We start from the raw sequence: 27,517 nt of genomic DNA, 5'->3' as shown, positions 1-27,517 counted from the left end.
AAATTGGTATTGCTTGGGTCCCTGAGCAAGGCCCTTAAACCTAATTGCTCCCTGGGCGCCAGAATAAAGGCAGCTGCTAGTACCGTAGTCTAACTAGTTATGGGTTAAAAGCAGAGGACACATTTTAGTGTGTTTCCATGTATACTGAAAAAATAAAGTCCATCCATATACCCGCTTTATCCTTTGCAGGGTCACGGGGGTCTGCTGGAGCTTATCCCAGCTTATTTTCAGGCAAGAGGCAGGGGTTACACCCTGGACAGGTCGCCAGTCCATCGCAGGGCCACATATATACACACAACCGTGCACATTCACACTCACACCTACGGGCAATTTAGAATCACCAATTATCCTACTACGCATGTTTTTGGACTGTGGGAGGAAGCCGGAGTAACCGAAGGGAACCCACACAAGCACGGGGAGAACATGCAAACTCCACACTGTCAGAGTTTGACATTTCCCCCAGTTTGTGTTTTCAGTTCTGCCCCTCCTGTTTCCCATCTGCCCTGATTGTCCGCACCTGTGTCTCGTTATCCCCTGTGTATATCTGGTCCTGTCTTTCCCTTCTCCCTGTCGGTCCGTACTGTTTGCTCCCTCCATGGTCTCCCGTAGTTTTTTGGATTCCTGTTTTTGTTCTGCCCTGGTGATCCTGCTCTGCAGCGTTTTTGGTTTTGTTAAATAAACCCTGTTTTTGCCAACTCCTGCCTCCTGCTCTGCTGCGTTTGGGTCCTCAACAAACACCCACCGTGACACACACAGAAAGACCATGCCGAGCCTGGGAGTCGAACCGGGGACCTTCTTGCTGTGAGGCAACAGTGCTAACCACTAAGCCTATTATTATTATTAGTAGTAGTATTATTATCATTATTTTATTATTATATATTATTACAACATTAACATCTTTGAGTGCCCCAATAAGAATCCTTGTATTTTGTTTTTTATTTCATTTTCATCAAGTATAAATAAATGTAAATGCATGTAAGTGTAGTAGTAATAATGATGATGATAATAATAAAGTAATGAGTCTTATTTTGAAAGTCTGAACCGGAAACGTGGGTTCACTTGGGCGTGTCGTGCTTGACGGTCATATTTCCATCCACCCCGTGATCTCCAAAACAACATAACAAGCGGGGAAACATGGCGAGCGGAGAGGAGGCCAGAACCCCCTCGTCGCTGCCCTCCTCCTCGGTGGACCTGGAGGAGCTGTTCCCCCCCGGGGCCTCGGAGGCGGCCGGCGGGGACTCGGACCCGCGGCTGCGGCTGCTGCGGGAGCGGCTGCAGGCTTGGCTCTCGCAGTACGAGCCGCTGCTGCTGCGGCTGCAGCGGCTGCTGGTGTGGGAGAGGCCGCTCTACAGCATCTCCGTGGCCCTCACGCTCAACACGCTCTTCTGGTAACCACATTCTCACTTTCATCACGCAGCCATCATAAACATGCCTTTTCAAGCGTGTCGTGAGGTTATTGCTGAATAAATGTCAAGGTAATCAGCTAATCCCACGTCTTTAGGCCGGTGCTAAGACACCAGGGTTGACAGCCGTCCCTTGAAAAAACGGAATCGTCCCGTATTTATAAAGTAAAGGACGCACTTCGTCCCGTATTACTGTGAGAGTCAGAAAATAGTCATAAAATGCCAATGGAAAATGGCATTGAGCTGTTGAGTTCATAATTTTTTTCTGTTTTACTACAACTGTAGCCTACAGTCATGAGCCTTTGAGGCACACATATATTTACAAGTTTTCTACGGACTTTCTGTTTGCACTTTGGTTATTGCACTAAAACTGTGAACTATTACAGAATGGATGTTCTGCTTTCTTTTTATTGCTTTATATGAATTTATACAATTTTAAGTTAAGCAGGACAGGTTTCTGTTTAAGAAAGATACTTATTTTATTCAGTTCATTTTGTTATTTTGCATTAAAGTGAATTGCTGGATAATAATTTGTTTTCCATGTGTTTATGGCGTTCAAAAATATGCATCTAGTTCAATTCAGGTTTGAGTCAAATAGTTAAAAAATCGTTTCACTCACAAAAAAAGGGACTAAAAAAAATTCACCATGCCAGGAAGGGTGAAGGCAATCGTGTTGGCCGGCCCTGCGATGAGGTGTCCCTTATTTATTTTACAGGGAGTTGGCAACCATATAAGACACAAGCCAGAGTAAATTCACTTATTAGCACAGAAAGGCGTCTGTGTTTCTGTAACAACAAGATTGAAAAATAATGAACAAATAACATTATTTAGTTACTAATCCAAGCAACTTATTATGTTGATCGGCCGTGGCCGGTTTAAGCAGCTGTCAGTCACTTTCTCTCGGCTCACATTCAGCCCCAGCAGCTACCGGGGGGCTAAGTAGGGAGCCTGGCTGTAACTGAGGCCACGGATTAAATGAACTAGGGTGTATTTACGTGTTCTGTGTCTGTGTGTCTCCACAGGCTCCTTTCAGCCACCTCCCTGCGGCCACTGTTCCTGTTGAGCGTGTCTCTGCTGGGGCTGGTGCTCCTGGAGAGATGGAAGCCCAAGTTACCCATCATCATAGGTGGGTCCAGGACCCCCTTTGTGGTGTTGTACTGGTATTATTCAGGATCATTCTGTCTTTCAAAACTACTTAAATAAGCTGGGATTTGTTTGGGCATGAATCACACCACTATTGTACAAAAGCTGCCCCCATGTGAGCCTTGTCCTTCCATCTCTGTTTACAGTAGCAGGTTGTAGAAGGTGGAGGGAGGATACCAAATCCACTCAACTCTCAAGTTTTGTATTTAAAAATAAGGGACATTTTCCACCACCCCAACAGAGGTCCAGTATCTTACATTTTAAGACAAGTTTACAAGAAATCTAAAATAACTACCTGTCAACCATTTATAAACTACAATTATGTGGTCAGAGTCTGATAGTTTGACCTTTGTTGATACTGAAATGCTGTGGACATTCCTATGTATGTAATTCCTATAATAGAGCCTAAATTAAAACACAAAAGGGAATAAAAGCACATTTATTTATTTTAAATATTTTGACTTTATATACACATTGATTGTCTTTAGTTAGTTAGTTAGTTTTATTTTGGTCCATTACTCAATCAAAACATGCACCACAGTAAAGCTGGATATATAAATAAATGAACCAAAAAAGGTGTAGACTGAAGCCGTAGCTTATATAATGCCTACCCTTTTTTACAATACATCACAACAAATCAAAATAAAAAGTATTACAGAGATCAATTACAACAAAAGCATGTGATATAGAGGATTTACAGGAGAAGCTGCTCTTGGTCATAGTTTATATTTATCAATTGCCCTAAGTTTAAGTCTTCAAGTGAAACATTTACTTTTTTTTTTACATGCACGTTTCAGTTCCTTCAGCTGATGCTGCTGACTGACATCGGTCTTTCCCCCGGGAGAGACACTAAAAACGCAGTTACAAATATTTCAGAGCGGGTAACTGAGCCCCATCCTGCTGATCTTTAGGAAAGTAAATTCGCCGTCCCATTTTTAGAGATATTTACACGAAGTCTTCACTTTTCTGGTAGAAATGCCTCCTCTCTCGTTACATCCATCCATCTCTCTGAATTGTCGCTCCGAGTTTGTTCCCGTTGTCGCCACAAACCTCGCGAGAACTGCCACCCAGGCTACAGCAGGGGGCAGTTCTTACGAGGCCAGTGACAATTCCGTTTGGAGAGGCACATGAATGCTTTTAAAAATAATTATATTATAAAACGGGAAATTTAAGGGAAAATACTAATACGGGAGGACGGCGGGAACGAGGGGTAAAATACGGTAGTTTCCCGGCCAAAACGGGAGACCTGACCGGTATGGCTCTGTGGGGTGTGCCTCTTTTAAAAACAGTGTTGCAGCTGTGCGCTGCTTCTGAGATGTAGTAATATGTGAAACTGGGTGGAGGTAAAAATAGAGATGGTGGATTAACTCTGATCTGGGTCTGGAATGTCACAATACTTTGTTTTGACATATTTGCAGTCTGAGCAGTTTCAAAGGGATAAAGTTTTATTCCTTTGAGTTAGTAGCCTCTTTAGACACCCAGATTGTAACCTTAAAATTCACTCTTTGAACATCTTCTGAAATGCACGTTTTGCTGGAGATATCACACTAATTATGTGTTTTTCCTCTGATGCAGTTCAACATGCAGAGGCTCAACCTGTACAAAGGTGTGTGCATAGTCATTTGGCAGAAGTCGTCTCTCCTTTCTCAAGACAACAAATGTTTTTGTGATAAACAGTTTTATGTTTGGTTATATAATGAGAACCTCCAACCCTTTAAATACAGCCTGAAGCACTTTAGGCACAGATTTATGTTGATGACGGGTTTTGATTTTCTCTGCCTGTGTCTGTGTCTGGGTGTATTCTTGTTTAAACAGTGAAACAATGAGTACGGAGCAGCGCCTGCTCAGCGTTCCTGAGCTCAGTCACCACCTGGCTGAGAGCTACCTGACCTGCTGCCTGTACCTGCAGGAGACGTTGCTGTACAAACAACAGAACCACTGCAAGGTGCGTGCCAACCGTGACGACCTGTAACATGTATGTTTTTAGCCACAAAACAGTGTTGTACATTTCAAACCTTTCCTTTTTTTTTTTTTTTACAGTTTTGTGTGATGATGTGCAGCGGCTGTTTTGTACTCGCTGTGGTTGGACATTATGTTCCAGGAATTATGATCTCCTATATAATAGGTGAGCCACTTGATTGATTTGAATAAATTATGTTGGGATTGTCCTGTGGTCTTCACAGACAGATGCTTTGTAGTAAGGAGTAAAAAAAACCATTAATGACCAAAATATTGAGCTTGTGTTTCAATATTTTGTAAATACACACTTTCCTCCCTTATGTTATCATATGCAAGTGCATTCTTATTTTGAATTTAGTTTATTCTCCTGTGCATCTGCAGCACCGTGCTTTCATCAATCTGAAAGGAGGCCTGTTTAGAATGTTTTTTGTGCACCTTTTTCAGTCCTGAGCGTGCTGCTTTGGCCGTTGGTGGTGTACCATGAACTGATCCAGAGGATGTACACTGGATTGGAGCCAATACTGATGAAACTGGACTACAGCATGAAGGGAGAAACGGAGCACCGCAAACATGACAAGAGGAGTGAGTGTTACCGAGGCATCAGCACAGGACCTAATCAGTTTGCAGTGATCTACATTGGAGCAACATCAAGCATTTGAAGCATCTCTTGTTAGACAGACGTGTGAGGTTCAGAATTTGAATCTGTTTTGTTTTTGTGTGTGTGTGTTTTCATTAAACAGAGGTAAAGAAGGAGGTGGAGGAAGGAGACGAGCCCAGGGCAGAAACAGAGAGTGAGAGTGAGGAGGAATTGTCTTGTTTCGCTCCAACGGTATGGACACATCCTTCACAGGTCGACATTTATACTTGCAAAGTAGTTTTTTGTACTATTATGCGTTGCATAAAGCTGCAAGACCAATATAGGAAATAGTAGTGGTGTTTGGAGCTGGTTTTAGGGTGTGCTGAGTTCAGCAACACTGTCTATGAATGCAGTGATGTTTTATTGGAAGAGAACTCTGTGTTGTGTTATAAGATGTTGCAGATTACCTTTTAACATGCTCTTCAATTATGTTAGTACAACTGCATGATGTACTTTTCTGTCTGGATCCGTAACCAAAGATGTATGTGGTTCAGAGCCAAGTGTTTTGTTTTTTTTTATTGGCATTTGGTGAAGCTGGTGTTTGGACACTTGAAATATTTACCCACATGCAACATAACTGAAATGTCAATACTCTTTTACAACTGGGCGAGATGGGAAAATATTGATCTACGACAGATTGAAAAAACAATATATATTGGTCATTTCTATAAACATTTACTATTATTAGTCTACCTTTTTATATCAATTTGAACAAATAAAAATGGTAATGAGGAACATTTTTATGTTTCAACAACAGCCATGCACATTTAACTATAAATTAAAGTTTATGAGATTACCTTGAATGCACCAGGAAGTTTTCCAAGGTTTTATGAAGAAAGCATGTAGATTTCCAAATTAACGAGGTGTATTTTAAACATGCGGTTATAATTAAGAGTTGACAGTTTTCAGAGTGTTTGCGACTTTAAGATTTACCTTCAGATGTTTTGTTTTTATGTGGACATGGCTAAACAGTGTCTTTTAAAGGTTTCTAGTGTATTTATGTTCAACTTTATTAATTTATGAAGCACTAATTCACATATAAAATAATCTCATTGCACTCAAAAAACAAACTTCAGTTGGAAAAAAAAAAGTCAATTCACTTCCGTATGAATACAGTACGTTTCCATCCACATAAACTGGTATAATAATGTAAAATGAGCCTTGTTTACATGTGCAGCTCATGGCAGCAGTCCAGCTGAATTCTGTTTTAATGTACTACATTAGCATTTAAAATTACTGAGTTCCTCTAAAAGATTAGCACAGACCCTGTGTTACTAATAAAAAAAATATGCACCTCCAACTTAAAATATATAACTCAAAACCAGAGAAAGCTAATGAAAGATTGTTGTTGTTGTTGTCAGGTGGATGTGAAAACGACAGCTTTGGCTATGGCCATCACAGACTCCGAGTTGTCAGACGAAGAGGCGTCCATATTGGAGAGTGGAGGGTTCTCTGTGTCTCGAGCCACCACACCTCAACTCACCGACGTCTCTGAAGGTAAATCCCACTCATGTTATTGAGGCTCCGCTGATGCATGATCTCAATTAGGTGAGTTTGACTTGTATTCATGATTCTTCTGTTGAAGACCTGGACCAGCAGAGTTTGCACAGCGACCCAGACGAGTCCTATCTGCGGGATCTCCCCGAGTTCCCCTCAGTGGAGGAGTTCCCGTCCATTGAGCACAGCTTGCTCCACTTCCCTCTGCGAGGCCCCGGCCAGGCAGAAGGAGCCCAGGCCGGCGCTCAGTCGGAGGGGGAACCGCTGAGCCCCGCCAGCCTCCTGATCCAACACCTAGCATCACCTCTGCACTTTGTGAATACACATTTCAACGGACACGGACAACCGCCTGGGAGTGCAGGGGGCACGCTGTCTGTTCCGGGTGCACGAGATGAAACTCGGAGGCAGGAGGGGGAGGAGAAGGAAACGGATGTGACTCAAGGTGCACAGCGGTCCTTGGAGGCACTGAGTGAGGAGATAGTGAGCACGGCTATCTCCACCGTCGTGCAGAACACTCTGTCGGCCCTGCTGCGCTCCAGCGAAGCCAGCGAGGAGCCCACCCTGGCGGAGTTCCTTCCTGCTGAAACCCCACCGGGAGCTCTGGAGATCCCGGCCCACTCACCCGACACCACTGCTGACACTACACTCACCACAGTAGGGGCGCTGGCTCCGGACCAGGACCTGGAGGAGGAGGTTGTGGCAGAAAGCTCCGCCGGAGAAGAGCTCCCAGACGACACACTAGTTCCGACTGAGGAAGAGGACTTTGAGCTTTTGGACCAAAGTGAACTGGAGCAGGTGGATGAGGAGCTGGAGCTCAGCTGTGACAGACAGGTGGGAGGAGGAGCTCCAGACTCACCTCCATCTCCTCAACATCCACAGTCATAGCTGCCCTGTTACAACCCCCTCCCGCCCATACATTTTTATTTTATCTGTCCATTAGAACTGCATTGCATACCCCTATATACCAAGCATTAATCAAAGAGTGTGATATTAAGTATGGTTGGTGGGTGATTATGTGGCAGATGTTTGAAAATACTTGTCATGTTCTGCTTTCATCGCCAAACTGGTACAGATTCTGGTCAGCTTTGGTACCTGAGTTGTTCCTTGACTGCTGCCCTCACGGCCTCGCATTTAAGGCAGAGTAAGGGTTAACAGTTATGGAGACATCATTATTGTTTGGTCACGTAGTGTTTTAAATCAGGACCCCGGCAAGCCCGTTTAATCTTCAGTCTCCTGGTTACAATAATGATGCCTTTATTTTGTGATGCCTTAGCTACTAGCGGAACCCGTCCACCTTGTTTTCATCCAGCAGCAGATGTTGATATAGACCGTTTATGAAGAGTTGTAATGTGGGATGTGTAACTACTAATATATGTGACAAATTATTTAATTTAATTGCCAGCAGATGGAAATTTATTAATAATTTAAGGGGGGAAATTCAAAGTATATTTTATCCCTTTGGTTACCCATGATTGTATCCAAGTGTTTTTATGACACGGTGTAAATTGTAGTCGTATATATTCCCAGAGTTAGTAGATGAGAGAAAAAAACATGAATGAATGAATCTGTACCTCTAGCAATTAAAAAAAAAAAACAAACAACATCCAGTCACTTGTTGCCTGAAGACTTCATCTTTGACATTATTGGATGTTGATAGACATAAGTGACTTTTCATGCAAGGCAAGATGAGTAAAAAAAAAAAGGAAGTACCTGTATTCCCTCTCTGTGATTAATCCTGCATTAAAAAAACAAAATCAGTTCAAACATATGTCCATATGCAGTTGAACTGGCTCTTGATTTAAATGGGGAAAAAAAGATCAGAGGCCCTTGTACCATTTGTCAATACTATATTAATCAAACCTCCTTTATTCATGCATGAGTTGCATCACGCATGGATCAAAATTTGAGGGAAGTCTTCAAGCCTTACTTTTACAAGAACAGGTTTTATTTTATTCTTGAAGAAGCTCCATACTTCTGTTACACATTATGTGGTCTGGCCAGTGTGTGGGACTTGTGGAGGGAAAAAATAGGGAAAAACTTATCAACAAAATAAGAAAAAAAACCCAACTCAATCTGGATTTGATTGTATGGAAAGGCCTGTTTTGCTTTTGTAAACCACTCAGCATCCAAATCTTAGGGATAGGTTGTACAGTGAACATAACATCACAGAATATCTATCAACTTCCTGACCTGTTGTAGTGCACTGTATTTGTACTAACTTTCCTTTTTTTTCAGTTGTGTATACTGTAGAAATCCCTTAACAAAAAAAGAAAAGAAAAAAAAGTGTATTTTCTGCATGTAAAAACAGCATTCTGTCAAAGTTCTTGTTGTCAACTGACAAAGCACTGCACAAATTGTGGGGGGAAAATGCTTCAGGTAAAAAGAGCCCATTAGATCCAGTTTGTTTGATATTTTATTAACAATGATGAGAATAAAATGTTGATGTGTTGAAGACAACCCAGCTGTAAATGGGGACGGGTGGCAAGAAACATCAGATTTAGAAACGTTGTTAATAGACTAGTTTGTGTATGGCAGAAGTGTGTTTTAAGTATAAATACAGCTTCTTGGGCTATATATTATATAAAAGAAAGACACTCAACAAACTGTGTAATTTAAAAAAAAAAAAAAAAAAAAAAAAAAAGGAATATATTTTCTAATTTCTCCTTTTTCCATAAAGTACTCAGTTTGATCTTTTACATCTGATGATTTAACTGCTATGGGCAAGTTTCACAAAGCAGAAAAGATGTGCTGTCATTAAACTGGTAAAATAAACCTGCAACGCCACTTGTGAAAGCAAGAGAATAAAAGAACAAACTGAAACAAACATAAGATGTGCCAATGCAAATGATCTGACCGCCGGTTCATTGTGTTCTTAGTTTTCAGTGTATGTCAAACGTCTTTGGTCGTGACAGCACTGCAGCTTTCTAATCCAAGCTCTTTTTCCTGGGAAAGAAAACCAATCTGTTAGTATCCACACTTTAAAAACATAATCCACTAAATAACTTAGGCTTTAGGGTATTTTGACTGGATGTGATTTTCATTTTTCTTTTACATTGGGACCTACTCGCTGCAGTTCCTTTGCACAAAGCTCAAGTATCTCCTTCAGCTTGTCTCCAACAGTCACATCAAACACCTCGGACCATTTACCATCTTTAAATGTAACTGGAACTGAGAAAACAAGGCCCTCTTGGAGATTATACAAACCTAGAAGTAGACAGATAATCCTATTTTAACACAGCTGGATGTCGACTTCTTGTTTGAAAAGTGTACTATAAAAATGTCACCGTTGTGCTCAGCTGTGCCCTGACCTGGGCAAAGTACTCCCAGGGACAGGACCTCATCTGAGTCGCCAGCTCCATGCCAAGCCTTCAGGACTCTGAGAATCCCATTGGCGGCAGATGCGGCACCCGCTCGGCCGGTCTTTGAGGCCACAGCTGCACGCTGGCAGCGAACCAGGTACTGAAAATCTGTTTCCAACCAATTCCTGGAATGGAGAAGGATGTTATTGAATTTCTAGTAGGAGTAGGCAGATTGCACAATCAACATTTGCACAAACTGAACTGCTCATGTGGGGCTTTAGAGGGTGCAGTTGTGTAATTTGATAGGTCTGTGACGGATAATACTGTGTTTGTTTAGTCTGCCAAAGTGACAGCTGGTTGAAGTTAAAGAATAACTGAATCTACTAAAATGTAACCACCTGCATGTTGGAAGTAGGACTAAAACACTATGACATATAAGAACATGTGGAAACTTAAAGGGGACCTATTATGGCATCTAATACATATTTTAAACGGGCCTTGAATGTCTTAAAAACAAGCTTTTGATTGTTTTTGCTAAATAAATTAGAAATTCAGCCTCTGAGCCATGTCTTTATCATCCCATTCTCTAACCTCATTATCTATGTGGGATTCTGAGTGGGCGGGGCTATGATAATGAGGCTCTGTGCTGATTGGCTGCCTGAATGACGCGATACGCCGCTACGAAAAAATGGCGGAAGCTCCAGCCGGCGGAGTTAGTTGTGGGCGTGGTTTCACGCATCGGAGGCCAACCTCTGTAAATCGCTCCCGTCGTTACGTAACGACGGGAGCAGAATCTGAACGGCTCGTAGAAACCAAATCAGACTGGACGGCTCATCCGAGCGGCTGTACAGACACTGCAGAATTTGGTTGCTTTCCTCCTTCTCTGAGTTGGCAGGCTGAGGGGAGACCACTTTATATATGTTAAAGCAAGAGAAATGTGTTTTTCATAATAGGTCCCTTTTAAATGTTCACCTTTGAAACATACCTGTCCTGAAAAATCTGGAGAACTGGTAGAGAGAAGAAAGCTGGTCCTTTGATTGGCCCATTATAGTTATAGACCTTTGCCCTCTGCAGGTCAATGTAGAAAATCCCACTTATGTTTCCCCACACAATGACCTCTGTGACATCTACAGCAGTAAAAGACAGCTAAATGAATATTCCTTGAAGGTGCTGAATAACAACGTTCATAAAAGACTTTAGAGGTGATACCTGAGGACCTCACTTTCAGCTCCTTTGCAACTACAGCCCTGGCTTCATTTTCCAACTGTGTTGCCAAGGCGACAAACTGGTGGCTGTCGATGGAGCGGGCATTGTCGGCAAGAAGGGAGCATCTCAGGTTGACAAATGTGTCACCAGACACAATCACCTTCACGTGCTTGTGGGCTCGTGTGTCAATTAGTCGTCCATACTCTTTATAACGCTCTGAGATTTCCTTTACTCTCTCGTTCTTTTCCTCATCACTCTCATTCTCTCCATCAGTATTAATATCATCCAACAGGATGATGACATCTGCTGCTTTGAAAGCTTCCTCAAGATTTGTGTCAACAGTCACCTGGGAATAGACTTAAAGATTAATATGATTTATTGTGATTAAAGCTCTTAAACTTTGTATTTATATACCTGATAGAGCACGCCGAGTGCCATGTTTCTAGTTTCCTGACCTAACCCCTGCAGTTCCTCCTCATTCCCTTTGAATTCGAGAAGGTGGAGGTTGATAACATGAGCTTTAACAACCTCAGTAGAGAGGAGATGGGGTATCAAGATGTGACATGTTGGGCTGAGAACCCTGCAAAGACATAAGACCGCATTTTATTACAGCATTTCTTTCTTTCTTTCATTTTTTTCCTTTGTTTTAACCTTTCAGAATAACCAACCCAGTGATCCATATGTTAAGCGGTTGACTGAACGGATTCAGCTCTTCCGCAACAAGGCTCATCTGAGTTTCCAGATTCTCTGCTGCAATTTTCAGCATCATCTCTGTGGACATGTCTGATGTGATGCCGTAGTAATCCTAAACAACCAACAACTAACCTGATTAAAGCTGTTTGTTTTGGTTTGAAAGCAATTTTTAGTGAGGAAAGAAATGATCAGTGTCTACCTGACAGTGCTCTAGGAACTCACTGAAGCCTCCTAAAAGTATCCCATTGCCCCCTTGTTCCACCAGTTCCCTCCAAACCAAAGGAGAGCGCTCATGCTTCCAGCCATTTCTTCGGCAGGTGGCCTCCAGCCATTCCTGTCGGAGGGCCAACAAAAGGGAATCAGGAACCACTAAAAAGACTGAATTTAATTTGAAAGTCTAGTGAAGAAATACTATAAGAGGTAAACAAGATAAAAGAGGATGTATTTGTTTATTAACTGGATAGTTGAGGGAATGTTTTGCCGAGTTAGGGCTCCAAGTATGTTATTTGCAGCAATTTTTTTAATCAACCCATTCATTGTTTTGTTTGTTGTTTTTTTGCCTCTTTATTTTTCCTCATAATTTCACCAAATTACCTTTTATTTGTCACAAATAATTAACAGATGTTTAATAAATACATTTGTAATTATAAGCAGAAATATATAACCAAAATGTGTGAAAACTGATTACATTTTTTTTTAAATAATTATTAGCATTTTCATCTGTTTTCACCCATTTATTAATTCATGAGTAGATTAATTAATTGTATATAATTATAATAATCATACTTTATTTATAGGGGCATTTCTAACACTCAAGAACACCTTACATAGACACAAACAATAAACTCAAACACAGTAAAAAGACATACCATGCCATAAACTAAACTATATATAATTAATTATCCCACCTCACCCCCCATTATTTATTCTCATTATTCTCCGCACATTTGTTTGCTTTTTTATTATCAATATTATTTAAGAAAGATTATGTAGATTGGAAATAAGTCCTAAAATTGACCCTGTTTCGTAAATTAAAGTATAGAGCTGTTAAAACAGTTTACCTTCCAGGCATCTGGCAGGATGGAGACCTTGTGGACCCTGAAGTTTGGCAGAGACCCTTGAAGAGCGTCTGCTAAAAGTTCCGCTTTGGCATAATGAGGGCAATCAGCTTTGCCTGTAAGGGGTGACATTGTTGGTAAGTGACATCTGTTTGGAAACACAACAATTTAGAGGATTAAAGCAAAATTAAAACTTTACCAGCCAGCACAAATTTTGACATTTTATTTGGAAAGCGTCGGTTGCTAGGAAACCGGGGATGTTACGCATATTTCAGTCCGTGTAGCAAGCAAGTAAGAACGACAGAAAAATATATGAAGAGAAATTTATATAGCTGGACGTTTTGTAACCTTTTAAACCACTGATACTTTAAAAGTAATATAATTCAGGATTTAGGAATATTTTATTCAAAGTAAATTATATAGCAGTTATTTTTGTCTGTAATGCACAAGTTTACACGGGGACGAAATATGAGAGCGCACATGCTCCTGACCTGCACACGTGAGGAAGCTAACATGGACTCTAATATCAGGCTTTTTAATGGAAGATAACTTTATAAATCGTCGCTGAACAACGTTTTCTCTTTGTATTTACGCGGCGTGACAAGTTTTATTATCTACACCTGGATATTTATTGGTATATTTATTAGTTCCAATGAAAAGGGAAGAGGCAGCTACGGATGTTAGCTATTTTTTTCACAACATTAACGGGACAGTTTGTTGACCTTGTCTGCCCTGTGACTAAAATACCTTGTCGATTGTTATTTTTTTTAATAACTATGTAATTTATTTATTTATTTGTTATAAAGAGGGCAATAGATGGCAAGCGTATAAAGAGGATACATTCTGAATTCAGCACTTGTAAACAATAACAGGTTTGTAGTTCCACACTTGGACATGTATAAATAAATAAATAAATGAATAAGGGCATTTGGGGACGTTATTTACGTAGTTACCCAGTGTAGGGTCATTAGATGTCCACAGTATGTCTATCTGGGTAACAAAGAAGGTCATGAGATGGTCCTTGCCCGTGTGCTCTCGCAGGTTTCTATGGCAACAGCATCTCCCGCTGAGAGCATCAATCACAGACACACCTGCTCATAGTCAGCAGCTTGCAGGCATTTCTGGCACTGGGCACAACCAAACATGCCTCTCATTGAGTCTTGCAAGTGCAGTTAGGTACTATTCAAATGGCTGGAATCGCAGTGACGATCTGGAAGAAAGAAGTTTTCTTTCTACACCAGAGGTCAGGCCTGATGAGACGCAGTTGGAACAGAGAGAGAGGTGGTCTGCTTCCTTACAGAGCTGTGGCTCCCCATCAGATGTGTTAGACTTCGCTTGTCACTCCTCGCCCTCACACCGCCAGGTCAGCAACTGCCTGACCCGAATGTGGTCCTCCACGAAGAAAATGTCAGATGAGCAGAAACGCTATGAGCTGCAGCTGATGTTTGATCATCCCGAATTTGAGAAACTACTGCAACAGGCGATGCAGTCTGCCGATTACATGCGCAATGATGACATAGTTTATTCTCTCCTGAGCATGGTCAATTTGGGGGTACCTCAACGAAGCCGTGTGGTCCAAACTTTCCTTCGAATATGCCAGGTAAGTTAAAGACCTTTTCATTTCCTCGGAATGTTTTATTTGTTTCATTCCTCTAATTTCTTTAATCGTCCACCAATAGGATAAAGTGAATTATTTGGAAGAGAAGAATCTATCCATCTTGGCCTCCTGTCTGGAAAATATGGAGAACAGCTCCAATGTGGTTGCGCTAAAGGATGGCATGAGGTATTAAATGACAGAATTTTAAACATTATTGTTGGGAAAATAAATATATGATTGTTAACCTCAAATTTCCAGTCTTTTGTACTATGATGTTTACCAGTGTTGTATCTTAGGCTGGTAGTTGAGGCTCAACTCCCGAGTATTAAGAATGTAATGGCTCTCCAGACCATGATGCGTCTGTTGGGAAAAGATGCCCCAAAAGAGCTCAAATTGAAACTAGAGGTTAGTTTATTAGACTTGTTTTTAACCATTTTTGGCATTCATATTCTCACATGCACACTCCAATGTTTTCCAAGTTACAAAAAACCCTTCCTTTTGATTGTTTTTTTTTTTTTTTTTTCTCTCAGATTTTTAATGTTATGTCATCATTAATTATTCTGTACACTGCATTTTGCAGCGAAAGGCCCTATCAATGACTGGCCAGTTCAGCCTTCCCAACGCCCAACACATGATCATCACTATGGCCACAATGGGTTTCTACTCCAAATCACTACTCCAAGTGTGCAGTAAAAAAATCATAGGTAAAATCTCCACCACAGGGAAAAGCTCTTTAATTAGCGTTATTGTTAAATCTGCACAGAATGTTTTAAGGAGCATTATCTAATATGTATTTTCACATTTGTCATCCTTCACAGATAACCTTCATGGCATGCCTTTTAACAGACTCTATAAAGTGCTGCAGTCGTGTGGGGTGCTCCTCTACAGGGATTTAGATTTGCTAAATGAAATTTCAGACCATGTTGCTTCCATGCTTGACATATGGACCAACAAACAGGTGCTGCAATAGAAAGCTGTCTTCTGCAACACTCCATTGCAAAAGGCCTGTTTATTAAATTTCCCCTTTTTTTCAGGTGCTCCTCTTCTTGGCAGTGTTTGAGGACCTTATCTTCTGTCCTGTTGCCTTAATGGAGGGTTATGCAGAGAAAGTGATTGCCAACCCTGAAGCCCTGACACTTAAAGACCTCCTGTGTGTCCTCAAGGTGTATTCCTCTCTTAACTTTGATCTCCAGGACCGAAGACAACGGTATGTCACCACTATGCCTTCAGCATCGATAAATAAAATGTTAATGACGCTATCTATTTGATATAAGCCTATTTACTATTATTTATTTACCTTTTATATCCCCCAAATGTTTCCATCTATAAGGCCTGCACAATATGTACTATATGGAATGAGTAATATCTAAGATTACAATCAAAACTTTCAGACTTGAGTCAAATTATTAGACCCTTCTTTTTGAATATCAGGTAGAACTCATTTTATTATAATATCTGACATCAAAGCACATTGGGCAAAAGGCAAAGAGGCCAGGCCTCAAGGAAAAAGGTTGTTGGTTTTCATATATTTGACATTGAAAAAAGGATCTTTGATTAGAAATCTTTTGTTTGTTGCATCTTTGTTGCAATAATTCTGAAGTGGCTTGAATTTTAAAGGAGGCCAGTTTATCCAGAAATGTTCAGTCCTTTATAAATCACCGGTGTGTCAGATAATGACCTACAAGCACGTGGAAAAAGTTTGCTGTCCAAACCTGACATTGCAAAATGACTGTTTTTTATAAGGGATTTAGAAGTGAAAATGCTTATGTGTGTCCTTTACATAAGGGTCAGAGGAAGTGTTGTTCAGTCTGGTAGACCAGATAAAACGTTCTTTCCAGTCAAAGAACACACCAGCAATGAAGCACAGTGTTGGAAGTATTATGCCTTGAAGTTGCTTTGCTGCCTGGTAACTTCTTCTTACTGTTAACGGATGAAATCTAGTACACACTTTTTCAACGGACAAATAAAGCACTGTTACATATATTTGTTAAATAACTAATGATGTTATTCAACTGTAATGCCTTTATCTTTGGGAAGGCGTAGGAGAGGATTAAAGGGCAACACATTCCTTGGTGTGAACTAGCTTTTCATGCGACTGTGAAGTGATGGCAAAAAGAAAAGGGTGTAGGCGATAAAACAAGTGGGTTACATTACAGCGTCTGGTCTGTGCTCAAGAACCAAATGGGTTGCTGTGATTTAAAGACATGCAGCTGAGATCTTGTTTCACATTTCAAAGGTATTTGTGGCTGACAGTAAACACCCAAAGTGGCAACTGTAGAATGTAAAGAATGTGGTGGATAGAGTTTACTGCTGTTAGATTAGCACATCCCTTTTCCTGCAACACATGAATAACTCGTAGTATATATAACAGTTGCTATATCATTTTAAACTACTATTTCTTGTAAGGTTTGGTGTTTTTGTTGGCTTCCTTGCTGCTCCAGGTTCTTTGAAAGTCTCAGCCATGCCCTCAGCTCCTATTTGTCAAGGATGTCCGGGTTCGAGCTGTTAAAGGCCTCTTACTGTCTGTGTCTGGTGGGTCACTTCCCCCCTGCACTACTGGAGCGGCTCCTAGAGAGCAGTACGCTAGAGGAGCTTGGAGGTGAGACAAGTATACCTTCATACATGAACCATCTGGGTCTGCATTTTGCTTTGGATTTACATATTTCTGAACATCCTCTATCTCTCCTCAGCATCAAAGTTTCTCAAAAGCAGAGAGAGAATGTTTCAGATGGTGGACCTGTGCCTCCGTCTTGATCGTCCTCCTCTTCCTCAGCCCCTGTCTGTTCCAGTATCTGTCATGGGAAACCGCAGGCCCAGCAATCCCCCAATTAACCCTAAGCTCTCAGAGGGCCTGCACCGTGCGCTGGAGGACCAGGCAGATGCAACGCTGCAGGAAATGGTGGTTGTGGAGAGCTCCTACGTCATAGGTAACGAAAGACTGTAGTAATCATTTATGTTCTTTGCAGAACTGAAGCAGAATTGTTTTTGCAGGTTTTTTTCTATGAAGGTGAATCTGTGATGCCACCAAGTTCCTGTATTTGTGCCCGTTGACTTTCAGATGGCGTAATATCCAAACCTCTACCGCATCAAGCCAATGTAACGGAAACAAGCAGCCGCGCAGGAGACCAGTGTTCTCCAGTAGAGAGCAGTCAAAGGTAAGAAGATACCAGTAAGGTGTGTGACAGATTAAAGAAAATATGGCTTGAATTTCGATTGAACTCACAATAAGTGCTATTTGATTTTTTTCATAATTTTATTTTTATTAACTTTTAATTCTGTAAAGACAGGAGAGGATTTTTGGGCTTTCTTCTTCAACACTGTGGGGCTTTGGTTAATAAAAACATAAAATATCTAATTCTTCAACTTTGAATCGAAGTGCACGACTGGCTGGATTTTAAACTAAGACAGTTTTTTTTTTTTTAATTTAAAATATATTTTTTTTTTTTATAAAAAAAAAAAACTAAGACAGTTTAATAAAGCTCATAAATTAAAAACTCTTAAATAAAACTGTCATATGTTGGATTTTTGGTTTCTTTTTACACATTTTGAGCAGTGGCAAATCACTTTGTGTTACTTTAAAAAAGTTATATGACATGCTAAAGTTAATCTTTTTTTTTTCTTCTTACTTTTATTTGCTAAAAAGTAACTATTTGTGCAGACATAGATGCCCAAAGGGCTTTTCCTGCGTCTTTTACATGAGTAACCACCGCTGGTCAACCTCAGGAACACCACTGATGACAGTTTTCTTCTTAAATGAAACAGTCATGACGATGGTAGAATTTTTGTTAACCAATAAATATACTGTTGCTGCTAAAGCAATTTAAATTTTAGAGTAGCTCAAATGAAAAGAGTCTTGATAATTAACTCAACCTTGAACAATCAGTTATATTAGATCAGTGATAGGAAGTGTAAAACACTTTTGAGAAAACCTTCACTTTAGTCAGTAACTTTTGTTTTCAATGCAGATAAACATATAATGTTTGCAGAAGCAAGCAGTGGTATTAAATGAGATTTACAATTAGAATACACACAGAATTTACAGCCAAATGGAAATTAAGACTATCTTTTTCCTGTTGTAGTTTCTAAACCCTGCTCTTGTTTCCTACTCGTAACTTACTTTGAGTCTGTGACTGAAAACAAAAAACAAGCATCGTAGGGTCATTTCAGGACGGGGTTAGGTTTACACACCAGCTATTCTTTATTCTGCTGGGGGATTTAATCACGTAGCACGTTGAATGTTGCCATCCTGGCGCCTGGTTCTGTCTCAGCCCGTTTATTGTGTTCCTGTTAATCAGTCAGACAGAGATTGGATGCAAATGCTTTTTAACAGCTATGGATAGAGAATACTGTATGTTATTGAGGAAACGCTTCAAGCAGATGCATCAAAGTACATCAAAATGTCATTGTTTATTTTTCCTGCTTTCTTCCAGCAGTAGTCTTGCAAGTAGGCCAAGCAGCACCAAATACCCAGACCATATTCAGTTTTACTCAGACAACCCTTGCTCCAGATTTGGGTTAATTCCCATGAACCTGTATAGGCAAGCAATCGGTTTTAATTTACCAAAGTCAAAGTCATCTTTATTGTCAATTTTCATAAAATGCAAGGAATCGAAAGTACGTTTCCTTCTTGTCCGACATAAAAGTAAAAAAAAAAAAGATAAAATAGTAGTGCAAACAGATTTTAAATATTCCTAATTTCCAGGTCCATCACTGCATTCTGTCTTAATTTCTCTTAGTTTTTCAGAGGAATCTCAGAAATCAGATTCTCAATTAGATAAATAACAGCATTGTCCAAAAATTCCTACTCCATAGTTTTACCTCTCACGTTCTGAGTTAAATAAATGGTAAGTGGTACACTTCATTTAGCGTACTGTGCTAATGTCAAAGGTAAAAGTTGCATGCAGAAGTGTAGTGCCAAAGTGATCAATATCTTGTGGACTGTATGGTTCCAGGTGATAATGAAGATCGTTGCCTTGAGTGCAACTGTGGGTCTGCTGTACTTCTTTTACATTGGTGTACGACTACTTCTGTTTTGGGGAGCACCTTTGCCTGTCAGGCTTCCAATTTTAAGACTTTTTTTGTTGATATTATATGTAAAACATATCATACTGCAGTGGACGAGAAACCTGAGATACAAGTGCATGGGACCATTACACAACCAAGAACAAAATGTAATATAGTAAATTTTAAATTGTGATAGTCATAGTGAGACAATGTCTTTGGTTATATCTGTGTCAAAGGAAACCAGACGTTTCTATGGTGTCAGTAATAATAAAAACCAAATCAAAAGGTTTTGTCTGTTCAACCTTCACCATCATCCTGTTACGAAATCAGTTGATGACCTTTTTATAACCGACTTCTTTTCTTTCTTTTGAATTTCCTAGAATCGCGGTGATTTACGCACGGCCCTCTGGGTTTTGCTACGGCACGTCCAACCTCCGCGGCCCCTTTGCCGTCAAGATCCGTCATCTGAAGATCATGGGATACACCCCTGTCCTGGTGAGACACTAGTTCTCTGTTAAATGAGGCTTATTAACACAACTTTGTTCTCACATGTATCATGAATTCAAAAATTAAACAATACAGTTGCCATCCTTGTATAGCCAGTGCCATATAGTATAGCAATGCTTCAGCCTTTATAACAGGAAAGATTCAAGATTCTTTATTGTCATTGTTCATATTTCATAACAACGAAATTACAGGAAATCATACACTTTGGTTTTATAATCTTCAAAACCTACGTACACACACTTACTTCTAGACGTTTCAAGTTGAGTGATTACATTGTTCTTGCTACAATATTCTGTGTCACAATTGAAGTGATATAAATGTTTGCTTTATGCTAATTCTGCCCTCCAGGTAACGGAGCAGAATCTACAGTCTGGATCTCAGGAAGAAAGGACAAATATCCTCAAAAAACTGATTTTCTGCCAACAAGAACACATATCAGAAGCAGATATGAAAACTTAACACCTGGGATACCAGAGACCGCTGTTATTAAACGGAAACAGACATCCAGACATGGTTCAAGTTTGTAATTTAAGAAAAGAATGATCAAATGTACAAATAAAGACATTGACAGGTTACAAGATTCTTCAACATTATTTATATCCCCATTTATGAGCTAAGTTTTGTCTTGGGAACGCATTTAGCTGTCCTCATTACACCCGTATGAAGAATGTGCATGAAGGAGTGACAGAAAAACGTTTCATGTTTTAGTTTAAAACCCCGAAGAGGAACGACGTGTTATGAAGACATGTTCATCTTGCCAAGGCTTGTGGTAGAAAGAAAAAAAAAACATGCTACTGAAGGAAACCAATACGACCAGGGTGAGCTGTCACTGCACAGAAACTTGCAAGGTGAGCAACGTAAAAGGTGGAGTGCCTTTTGAAGCGGCAACATCTGCAGAAAGCACCAAGAAGGAACAAAATAGAGGGAGGAAGACAGGAAACGGTGCAGCTTGTTATTCAGAATCTCTGCTGCTCGTATATCTGCTTGTCATCACCTCCAGTGATATTAAATTGTGTCTGTCTTCTCAGAAATGAGGGCCTGCAAGCTTGTGTGAGAATTATGTCTTATTTGCAGGATATAACAAGGTTTGAGGCTTGAAGCGGCTGATGTTTTTAGTTTTTTAAAGCTGTGGTCATTGAAGTACTGGATAGGGCAGTGATTTATACCCTCAGAGAAGCCTTTGAATGTGGTTGAATCCCCTCGTTTAGACACCACCTTCTGTTTCGACCACAACAACAAGGGGTTTCCCTATAATGGTAGAGTGTGTGACAGAAACAATGAGCCTCTGAAACAGGAAATGAGAGCAAAAAGAAACCTTTGTTTCATAATACACTGTACTCTTATAGGAACAATGCCTTTTGCATTGTTGACAAGTTCTACGATAAAATACAATAAGAAGTCAAATATCTTATATTGTTCTACTTAGAAGAAGCTACAGCAAAGACAGTGTTATGGGTCCAACTCAAAAAACATATTCAGAGAAGCGGATCAACAGTATCTCGGTATGGGATTCTGAACCCATTTTTTCTTCTTTTGCTTTCGGGCCGTGACGGGTTTGGCGTTCATGTAGTCGTTCTGGGAATCTGTCCACCTCAGCTTCACCTGCAAGACACATGAAGGCAAGTGAGAAGCTGCGATTGCTTGTAGGCCTCGATGCTTGGAAGGGGAGGTGGGGCCGGGGCTTGGTTTCAGTTTCAGACCGTTTAAAGACAAATTTCAAAGATAAAGACAACAATTTGTTTTCTTTCTAAATAAAAAAAAAAGTGCCATGTTTTGAAATATCACTGCCTAATGTGATTTGCACATGTTCACAAATGTTCCTGCAGCTACATAGAAACCCTAAATTAAAAAAAAGATCATTATTATTGCTGATTCAGCTCATACAAACAAACAACTCAAATCATTACTCGCCACAACAGTGCTTTACAATTGGTGTGAGGTGGTTTTCCCAATGTCTTATAAGTTACTTTGTGTTTTTTATTTTATTTTTTATTTTTTTTTATACAAGCCTTTTGCCACATTTTGGCGGATTAAAAAAAAAATAGCACTATGTAATATCTAGCATCACAAACATAGTATGTAGTGGGTCTTTGTATTCTGATTGTACACAAAACTCTATTTGGGTGTAGGTTTGCTGATGTACTTGAGATCATGGTTCTACTGCATGATTAAGTTTGTGGTCCTATGGCTGCAAAAACAAGCCTATATTTCGTCAGGCATTACCTGCCATGCTTGTCAGTGGGTATGAAATAGTTCTGCTGAAATGTTGTTCTTAATTTTGGCCACTTTGGTCTCATCTGTGCATAAAACACGGTTTCAGAAGTCATATAAGTCAAATAAATAAGACATGGTGAAAAAAACATATATATTGTTGTTAGTTTGAGTTACATTTGCCTAAAACGGTGATAAAATAATATACACAGTCCTGAAGTGCCGGCAATTTACAGCTATATTGCTTGTGACTGTTTTACACATTGGTTTTTATTGAGCATATACATACATGCTATGGACATGTATATGTATATACTGTATATATTTTGTACCCCTTTTTTCTCCATAATGAATGTGTACTAGTTGACTGCATGTATACTACTTTATATTGATATAATTAAATATGTATGAGCGCACACACACACACACACTTAAATATGCTCCCAGTGTCATATCCCCTCATGCCTGCAGGTCTCTCTCTCTTCCTTCAAGGTGCAACAGGCAGAAGCCCAGCAGGTGTGGCTCATCATCATCAGGGGCTGATTAAAAGGAGGCTTCATCCCTCAGATCAACGCCAGCTTGTACTTACTACCAGTGGTAATCAGGCCGCCTCCTCGGGAGCGTCTATCTGAAGATTAACAAAAGCTGCCTATTATTCTGTCCTTTCCACACCACAGCCTTGCCGTCCTCGGGAACCCTCCAGCGGTCAACCAGCCGTCTGAGCGGATCAGCTCGCTTCGCTGCCTGTCCACCCTCCAACGCTCCAGCCCAACCACCATCCCCAGGGAGAAGGAAAACACTCCAGAGACACTCCATCCCTCAGTGTTTTCAATACACTTATCGAAGTTACCATCGACTGGTTTAATTGCTGCCTGCACCAGAGTCATTTCCTGGCCGTCATGACGCACAGGCCTTCATGCATCTCAACCACACTGCACATGCAGCACACACACAAGTCACAAACCAAAGTTAATCAATGGTAAACAGAATGCTACTCCCCTTTTTCCTCTACCCTCTTCTGTTTATAAATACCTGGTTGTCTAATGTGTCTCTTTCTCTCCAAAACATGTTAAACATTCATTCATACACACAACACATCACACTCTCACCAAACTGCACCCATCACTGTTTCCTGCTCTTTCATGTTCTACTCTTTTTCTAGTTTTTCACCCTCTGCCTTCGGCGACCACTTTGGCAGAATGTTTTTTTTTTTTTTCTTTCTTTCTCTATGGACCAATTAAATATGGTAGACTGTGAAGAGGGCTGGCGAAGGAAACACACACACGTATGTACACACATGTACAACCTCTGCAAGATTGAAATGCACACACACACACACACACACACACACATATATATATATATATATATATTTATGGCTTGGTATTAACCATTAATATATAGGCAGAGAAGGGAGGGGGTGTTTCCATGCAAAAAACAGGATTAAAAGAGAGGGTACTAGCTTTTATTCTTGACTATAAGTGTCACATTAGGTAAGAACCCTCTGACTTATTAATACATTCCCGGTGATGGCCCCTTGAGTATTATGATGTAATTTCCCTTCGGGGATTAATAAAATATTGAAAAGTTGGATCATGATTTGAACTAAGTGACCCCTCATTGTTCATCACATGATTATGTTTGTTTGTTAGATAATTAATTCTTTCATACCTTCTAGTAGATCATAGGCACTTATCGATAAATAGTTTTCTCCTTTTTGTCTATAAGAATAGTTATATACAGTACAGACCAAAAGTTTGGACACACTTCCCCATTTGTTTGAATGAGAAACTGTGTCCAAACTTTTGGTCTGTACTGTATTTTCCTTTTAAAATACATTTTAAAAGCTTCCCTCATTTTATTTCAATTCTTTCGCTTTTTATTTTGATAAGTTATAAGACAAAATTACAAATAAGCCTATTTTGTAGGCATTAAACTGAATAAAGAAGTCATATTTATTGCTTTATAAATAAACTTGTTTTAAACCATTTAAGGTTCCATTATAATCTAAAAAAATATGTATTCAAGATTTTATAAATACGTTATACATGTAAACGAGCACTCAGAAATGTCTTTTTCATTCCTGTTATATCTCTACTACTAAATATAAACTATAGTTTATCTTTTTAGTATTATTTTTAGTATTATTACTAAAAATAATACTAAAGTATCATGTATTATTTTAATATTACTTAAATTATTTGCAGACAATCACTGCAGATGTGAGAAGAGTCCAATAATGCCTTACATACCCAAAAGACTGATGCAGTGATGGTGACTGCCAGACTATAGGTGCCGAGAAGTGCAACCACCACAATCCAGATCAACAGGAATCTTTGGTTTTCTCCCGATTCTTCTTCGCTATTCCTATTAGTTTTATTGCACAGGTGATGATCCCCTGGAAGAAGCATATTCAGGAGGTTTGATTATATACTATAGAGACTCAAAATGATAGATGGCTGTTTCCTTAAACCTCCGCCTTACTTTGGAATATTTACCTTTCAGAAAGAGGACCTTCCTGTCACTTTGAATTGTGGTGTAAGGAGGAGGGTATTTGATTGTGGCATTACATGTATACATTACTTCAATTTTGAACAAGTCCCCACTAAGGTTGAAACGTATATAGTCGTCCTCATCATTTTTGCACAGATCTGAGCTGCGGTTCAGTGAGTTGCACTGCTGTATGTATGCATGCTGGGTGTGAACCACGGTGCCATCCATAAAAACATGAAACACAGCCTCCTGAGCAATCCCAAGTGGGCACGGCACAAACACAGGCTCGTGGCTTTCTGTAGGTAGGCAGCGAATTTGCAGCTTCTGCTCTGTGAAGAGAAAAGAAATGAGACTTCAGGAAGCAGTTCTTTTTTTCCTTTATTAAGCAAGATAAGTTTGATATTATACTTCTGAAATAACTTCAAGTTTCAACTGTATATATATATATATATATATATATATATATATATATATATATATATATATATATATATAAATATATATATATATATATATATATATATAAAATCAAGATGAAACACTTTTGCAAAGGAAACGCTTCATAAAGATGCAGCTCTTGCAAAAAGAAAAGGTGGATTTGCTTTTTAGTTCTGCTAACTGAATTACAGGCTTTCAAACTCATCATTTCAGAGCGGTGCTACCCCCACAGTGGAATTTGTTTGATATCGACACATCTTTCAGTCTCATTTAATGTGAAAACCGAAATTTGCCATCCTAGTGGCATTGTTGAGTCAGCTGCTGAGCTGCACATGTGCAGAAAACTGAGATTCAGGTGATGGGTCCTCTATGTACACTTTGCAGCTATTGTCTAAAAGTAACTGTACCATTTTTTTTTTCCACAGCTAGTCATGAAGGTGTTAATCTCAGTGTTTATCACCACACACACACACTCAAACTGAAATTGTCCTTCCAGGTCTTAAATGTAAATGCAGTGTTAGATGAACATCATCACATGACTTATTGACGCAGTGGGTTAGGCCAAGGAGAAAAGACATCAGCAATGACCTTGGGGAAGCAGTTGTTGCGGCCCATCAGTATAACATTTAATACTATTTTTGATCTTGTTCATATTTGATCAAATGGCTTAAATGTTTTCGTAAGGACACATTTTAACTACTTGGTGGTTATTCTTATAGGGGCCCTTCCTGTTTTTCTCAACGTTCTGATTATGTTAAATTTTTTGCTCACTTTTAGATTTTTAGCTGAGTTGTACATTTCTAGCTGAGTTTTAGATCTTTTAGCTGGGTTTTAGATCTTTTGGTTGAGTTTTAGATCTTTTAGCTGAGTTTTAGATCTTTTAGTTGAGTTTTATATGTTTTAGTCGAGTTTTAGATCTTTTAGCTGAGTTTTAGATCTTTTAGTTGAGTTTTATATGTTTTAGTCAAGTTTTAGATCTTTTAGCTGAGTTTTAGATATTTTAGTTGAGTTTTAGATCTTTTAGTTGACGTTTCGATCTTTCAGTTGAGTTTTAGATCTTTTAGTTGAGTTTTAGATCTTTTAGCTGAGTTCTTTCGTTTAACTGAAACAATGAACAGAAACATGACTTAGAACCAACAGGTTTTGGGGGGTCTTTCGTAGTATCTGCCTCCTACAAATAAGGCTGGAGATCCACACCCATAAAAAACAGAACTCCTCCTTTTAGGGTTTAAAAACTGCAGAAACAGTTCTCATTGTTCTTTCTGTGATACGCCTGTGATACGCCAGTGATGTGACATAAATGAACCTTTGGCTGAAAACTTTTGTGCATGATATCAATAAAGCTTGAGTTTACATTTAATTCTGTTCTTTTGTTGTTTTTTTTCCTTTTGTGCAGCAGATAGAAAAACAAGAAATTCTAACAATCGCCCCAGCAAAGCAGACGCCCCAAGTTTACACCGTGCAATGTTCATCGCCGACTTTATTCTTCTTTTTGCAGCGACAAGTATTGGGCGCATTACAAGCACTGAGTCAACCATAATGTACATATTCTAAAGTCAAATCTAAACTTATCCGTCTGTCAACTAAAGTTTGGCAGACTGGGGTTCGTGCAACAAGGCCATGACCCCAAACACACCAGAAAATATGATAAAATGGCTGTAAAAGTTGTTTCAGTTCTGATTCAGAACTGAAACAACACCGTAAAGGAAAAGTGGGCAGAAATCCTCCATAACATAATGATGGAGTGATAACTAATGAAAGGTAAGCACTAAGATGGTGCTGGATCATGGGATGTACTTTTATACAGTGCATCTGCACTTAGTTTATGTTCAATAATGAATGTAATGCTTCCAAGGTTGCATTTATTCAGTTTTAAGACCTGGCAGTGGGTCCTGATGTGCAAAACTGTAGAAAGTGAAAGTGTGGACTACTTTTTCACGGCTTCTGTTGGGTTTCCTGCAGTTGTTTGCATTTGATGAATAATAATCTCCAATAAATCAGCATTTCTAGTAATTAAAAACTACTAGGATCCAGAATAATGCCTTTGACTTACCTTTGTCGTCTCCAGTGATCAGAGAGGCATGAAACGGCATGCAGTGCAGGAGAATCATAAGCATCCAACCAGTTATCACCATCATCCTCATCTTTTCTTCCATTAGCACTGACAGAATGAACTTCTCTCCTGCAGAGTGTATTTTATTTCTTCCTTTTCCTTAAAACTCCTCCAGCAGACTGCATGAGCCTGTTACACTGCACGGGTATCTGACCTGGTACTCTGATGTCATCAGCACGTGCTCTTTTCACTTTACTGCAGCATATTCTCACTGTGCTGGTTGAAGCACTCCCACAGGGCTGCAGTGACTGAGGCTCGC

The 27,517-nt window shown here is 39.7% G+C and overlaps 4 protein-coding genes across 4 annotated transcripts; 2 read left to right on the top strand and 2 right to left on the bottom strand.

Annotated features, from left to right (window-relative positions):
- Nucleotides 1-975: 975 nt before the first annotated feature.
- On the top strand, nucleotides 976-9,481 carry retreg2 (reticulophagy regulator family member 2). Its single transcript, XM_061715487.1, has 9 exons — nucleotides 976-1,388; nucleotides 2,426-2,529; nucleotides 4,122-4,152; nucleotides 4,362-4,491; nucleotides 4,587-4,671; nucleotides 4,950-5,087; nucleotides 5,246-5,334; nucleotides 6,504-6,639; nucleotides 6,728-9,481. The coding sequence occupies exons 1-9, from the start codon at nucleotides 1,135-1,137 to the stop codon at nucleotides 7,522-7,524; spliced, it is 1,764 nt and encodes a 587-aa protein (XP_061571471.1). The 5' UTR covers nucleotides 976-1,134; the 3' UTR covers nucleotides 7,525-9,481.
- mdh1b (malate dehydrogenase 1B, NAD (soluble)) lies at nucleotides 9,479-13,116 on the bottom strand. Its single transcript, XM_061715488.1, has 9 exons — nucleotides 13,095-13,116; nucleotides 12,899-13,011; nucleotides 12,037-12,171; nucleotides 11,813-11,949; nucleotides 11,559-11,724; nucleotides 11,148-11,490; nucleotides 10,924-11,065; nucleotides 9,948-10,123; nucleotides 9,479-9,843 (listed from the first exon to the last, which is right to left on the bottom strand). Exons 1-9 carry the CDS (start codon nucleotides 13,114-13,116, stop codon nucleotides 9,677-9,679), a joined length of 1,401 nt encoding a protein of 466 aa, XP_061571472.1. The 3' UTR covers nucleotides 9,479-9,676.
- A 264-nt stretch (nucleotides 13,117-13,380) lies between these two features.
- On the top strand, nucleotides 13,381-20,597 carry fastkd2 (FAST kinase domains 2). Its single transcript, XM_061715692.1, has 11 exons — nucleotides 13,381-14,495; nucleotides 14,575-14,678; nucleotides 14,789-14,897; nucleotides 15,073-15,196; nucleotides 15,311-15,450; nucleotides 15,527-15,699; nucleotides 16,934-17,091; nucleotides 17,183-17,419; nucleotides 17,551-17,647; nucleotides 19,877-19,991; nucleotides 20,352-20,597. Exons 1-11 carry the CDS (start codon nucleotides 13,878-13,880, stop codon nucleotides 20,460-20,462), a joined length of 1,986 nt encoding a protein of 661 aa, XP_061571676.1. The 5' UTR covers nucleotides 13,381-13,877; the 3' UTR covers nucleotides 20,463-20,597.
- Nucleotides 20,131-27,504, bottom strand: LOC133425042 (uncharacterized). The gene is made up of 4 exons (XM_061715693.1): nucleotides 27,199-27,504; nucleotides 24,713-25,036; nucleotides 24,467-24,612; nucleotides 20,131-21,605 (listed from the first exon to the last, which is right to left on the bottom strand). Exons 1-4 carry the CDS (start codon nucleotides 27,299-27,301, stop codon nucleotides 21,492-21,494), a joined length of 687 nt encoding a protein of 228 aa, XP_061571677.1. The 5' UTR covers nucleotides 27,302-27,504; the 3' UTR covers nucleotides 20,131-21,491.
- Nucleotides 27,505-27,517: the final 13 nt, after the last annotated feature.

Source organism: Cololabis saira, chromosome 24, assembly GCF_033807715.1.
Source record: "Cololabis saira isolate AMF1-May2022 chromosome 24, fColSai1.1, whole genome shotgun sequence".
Lineage (NCBI taxonomy): Eukaryota > Metazoa > Chordata > Actinopteri > Beloniformes > Belonidae > Cololabis > Cololabis saira.
Note: the sequence above shows the minus strand (reverse complement) of the source record. Positions and strands in the feature narration are given on the sequence as shown.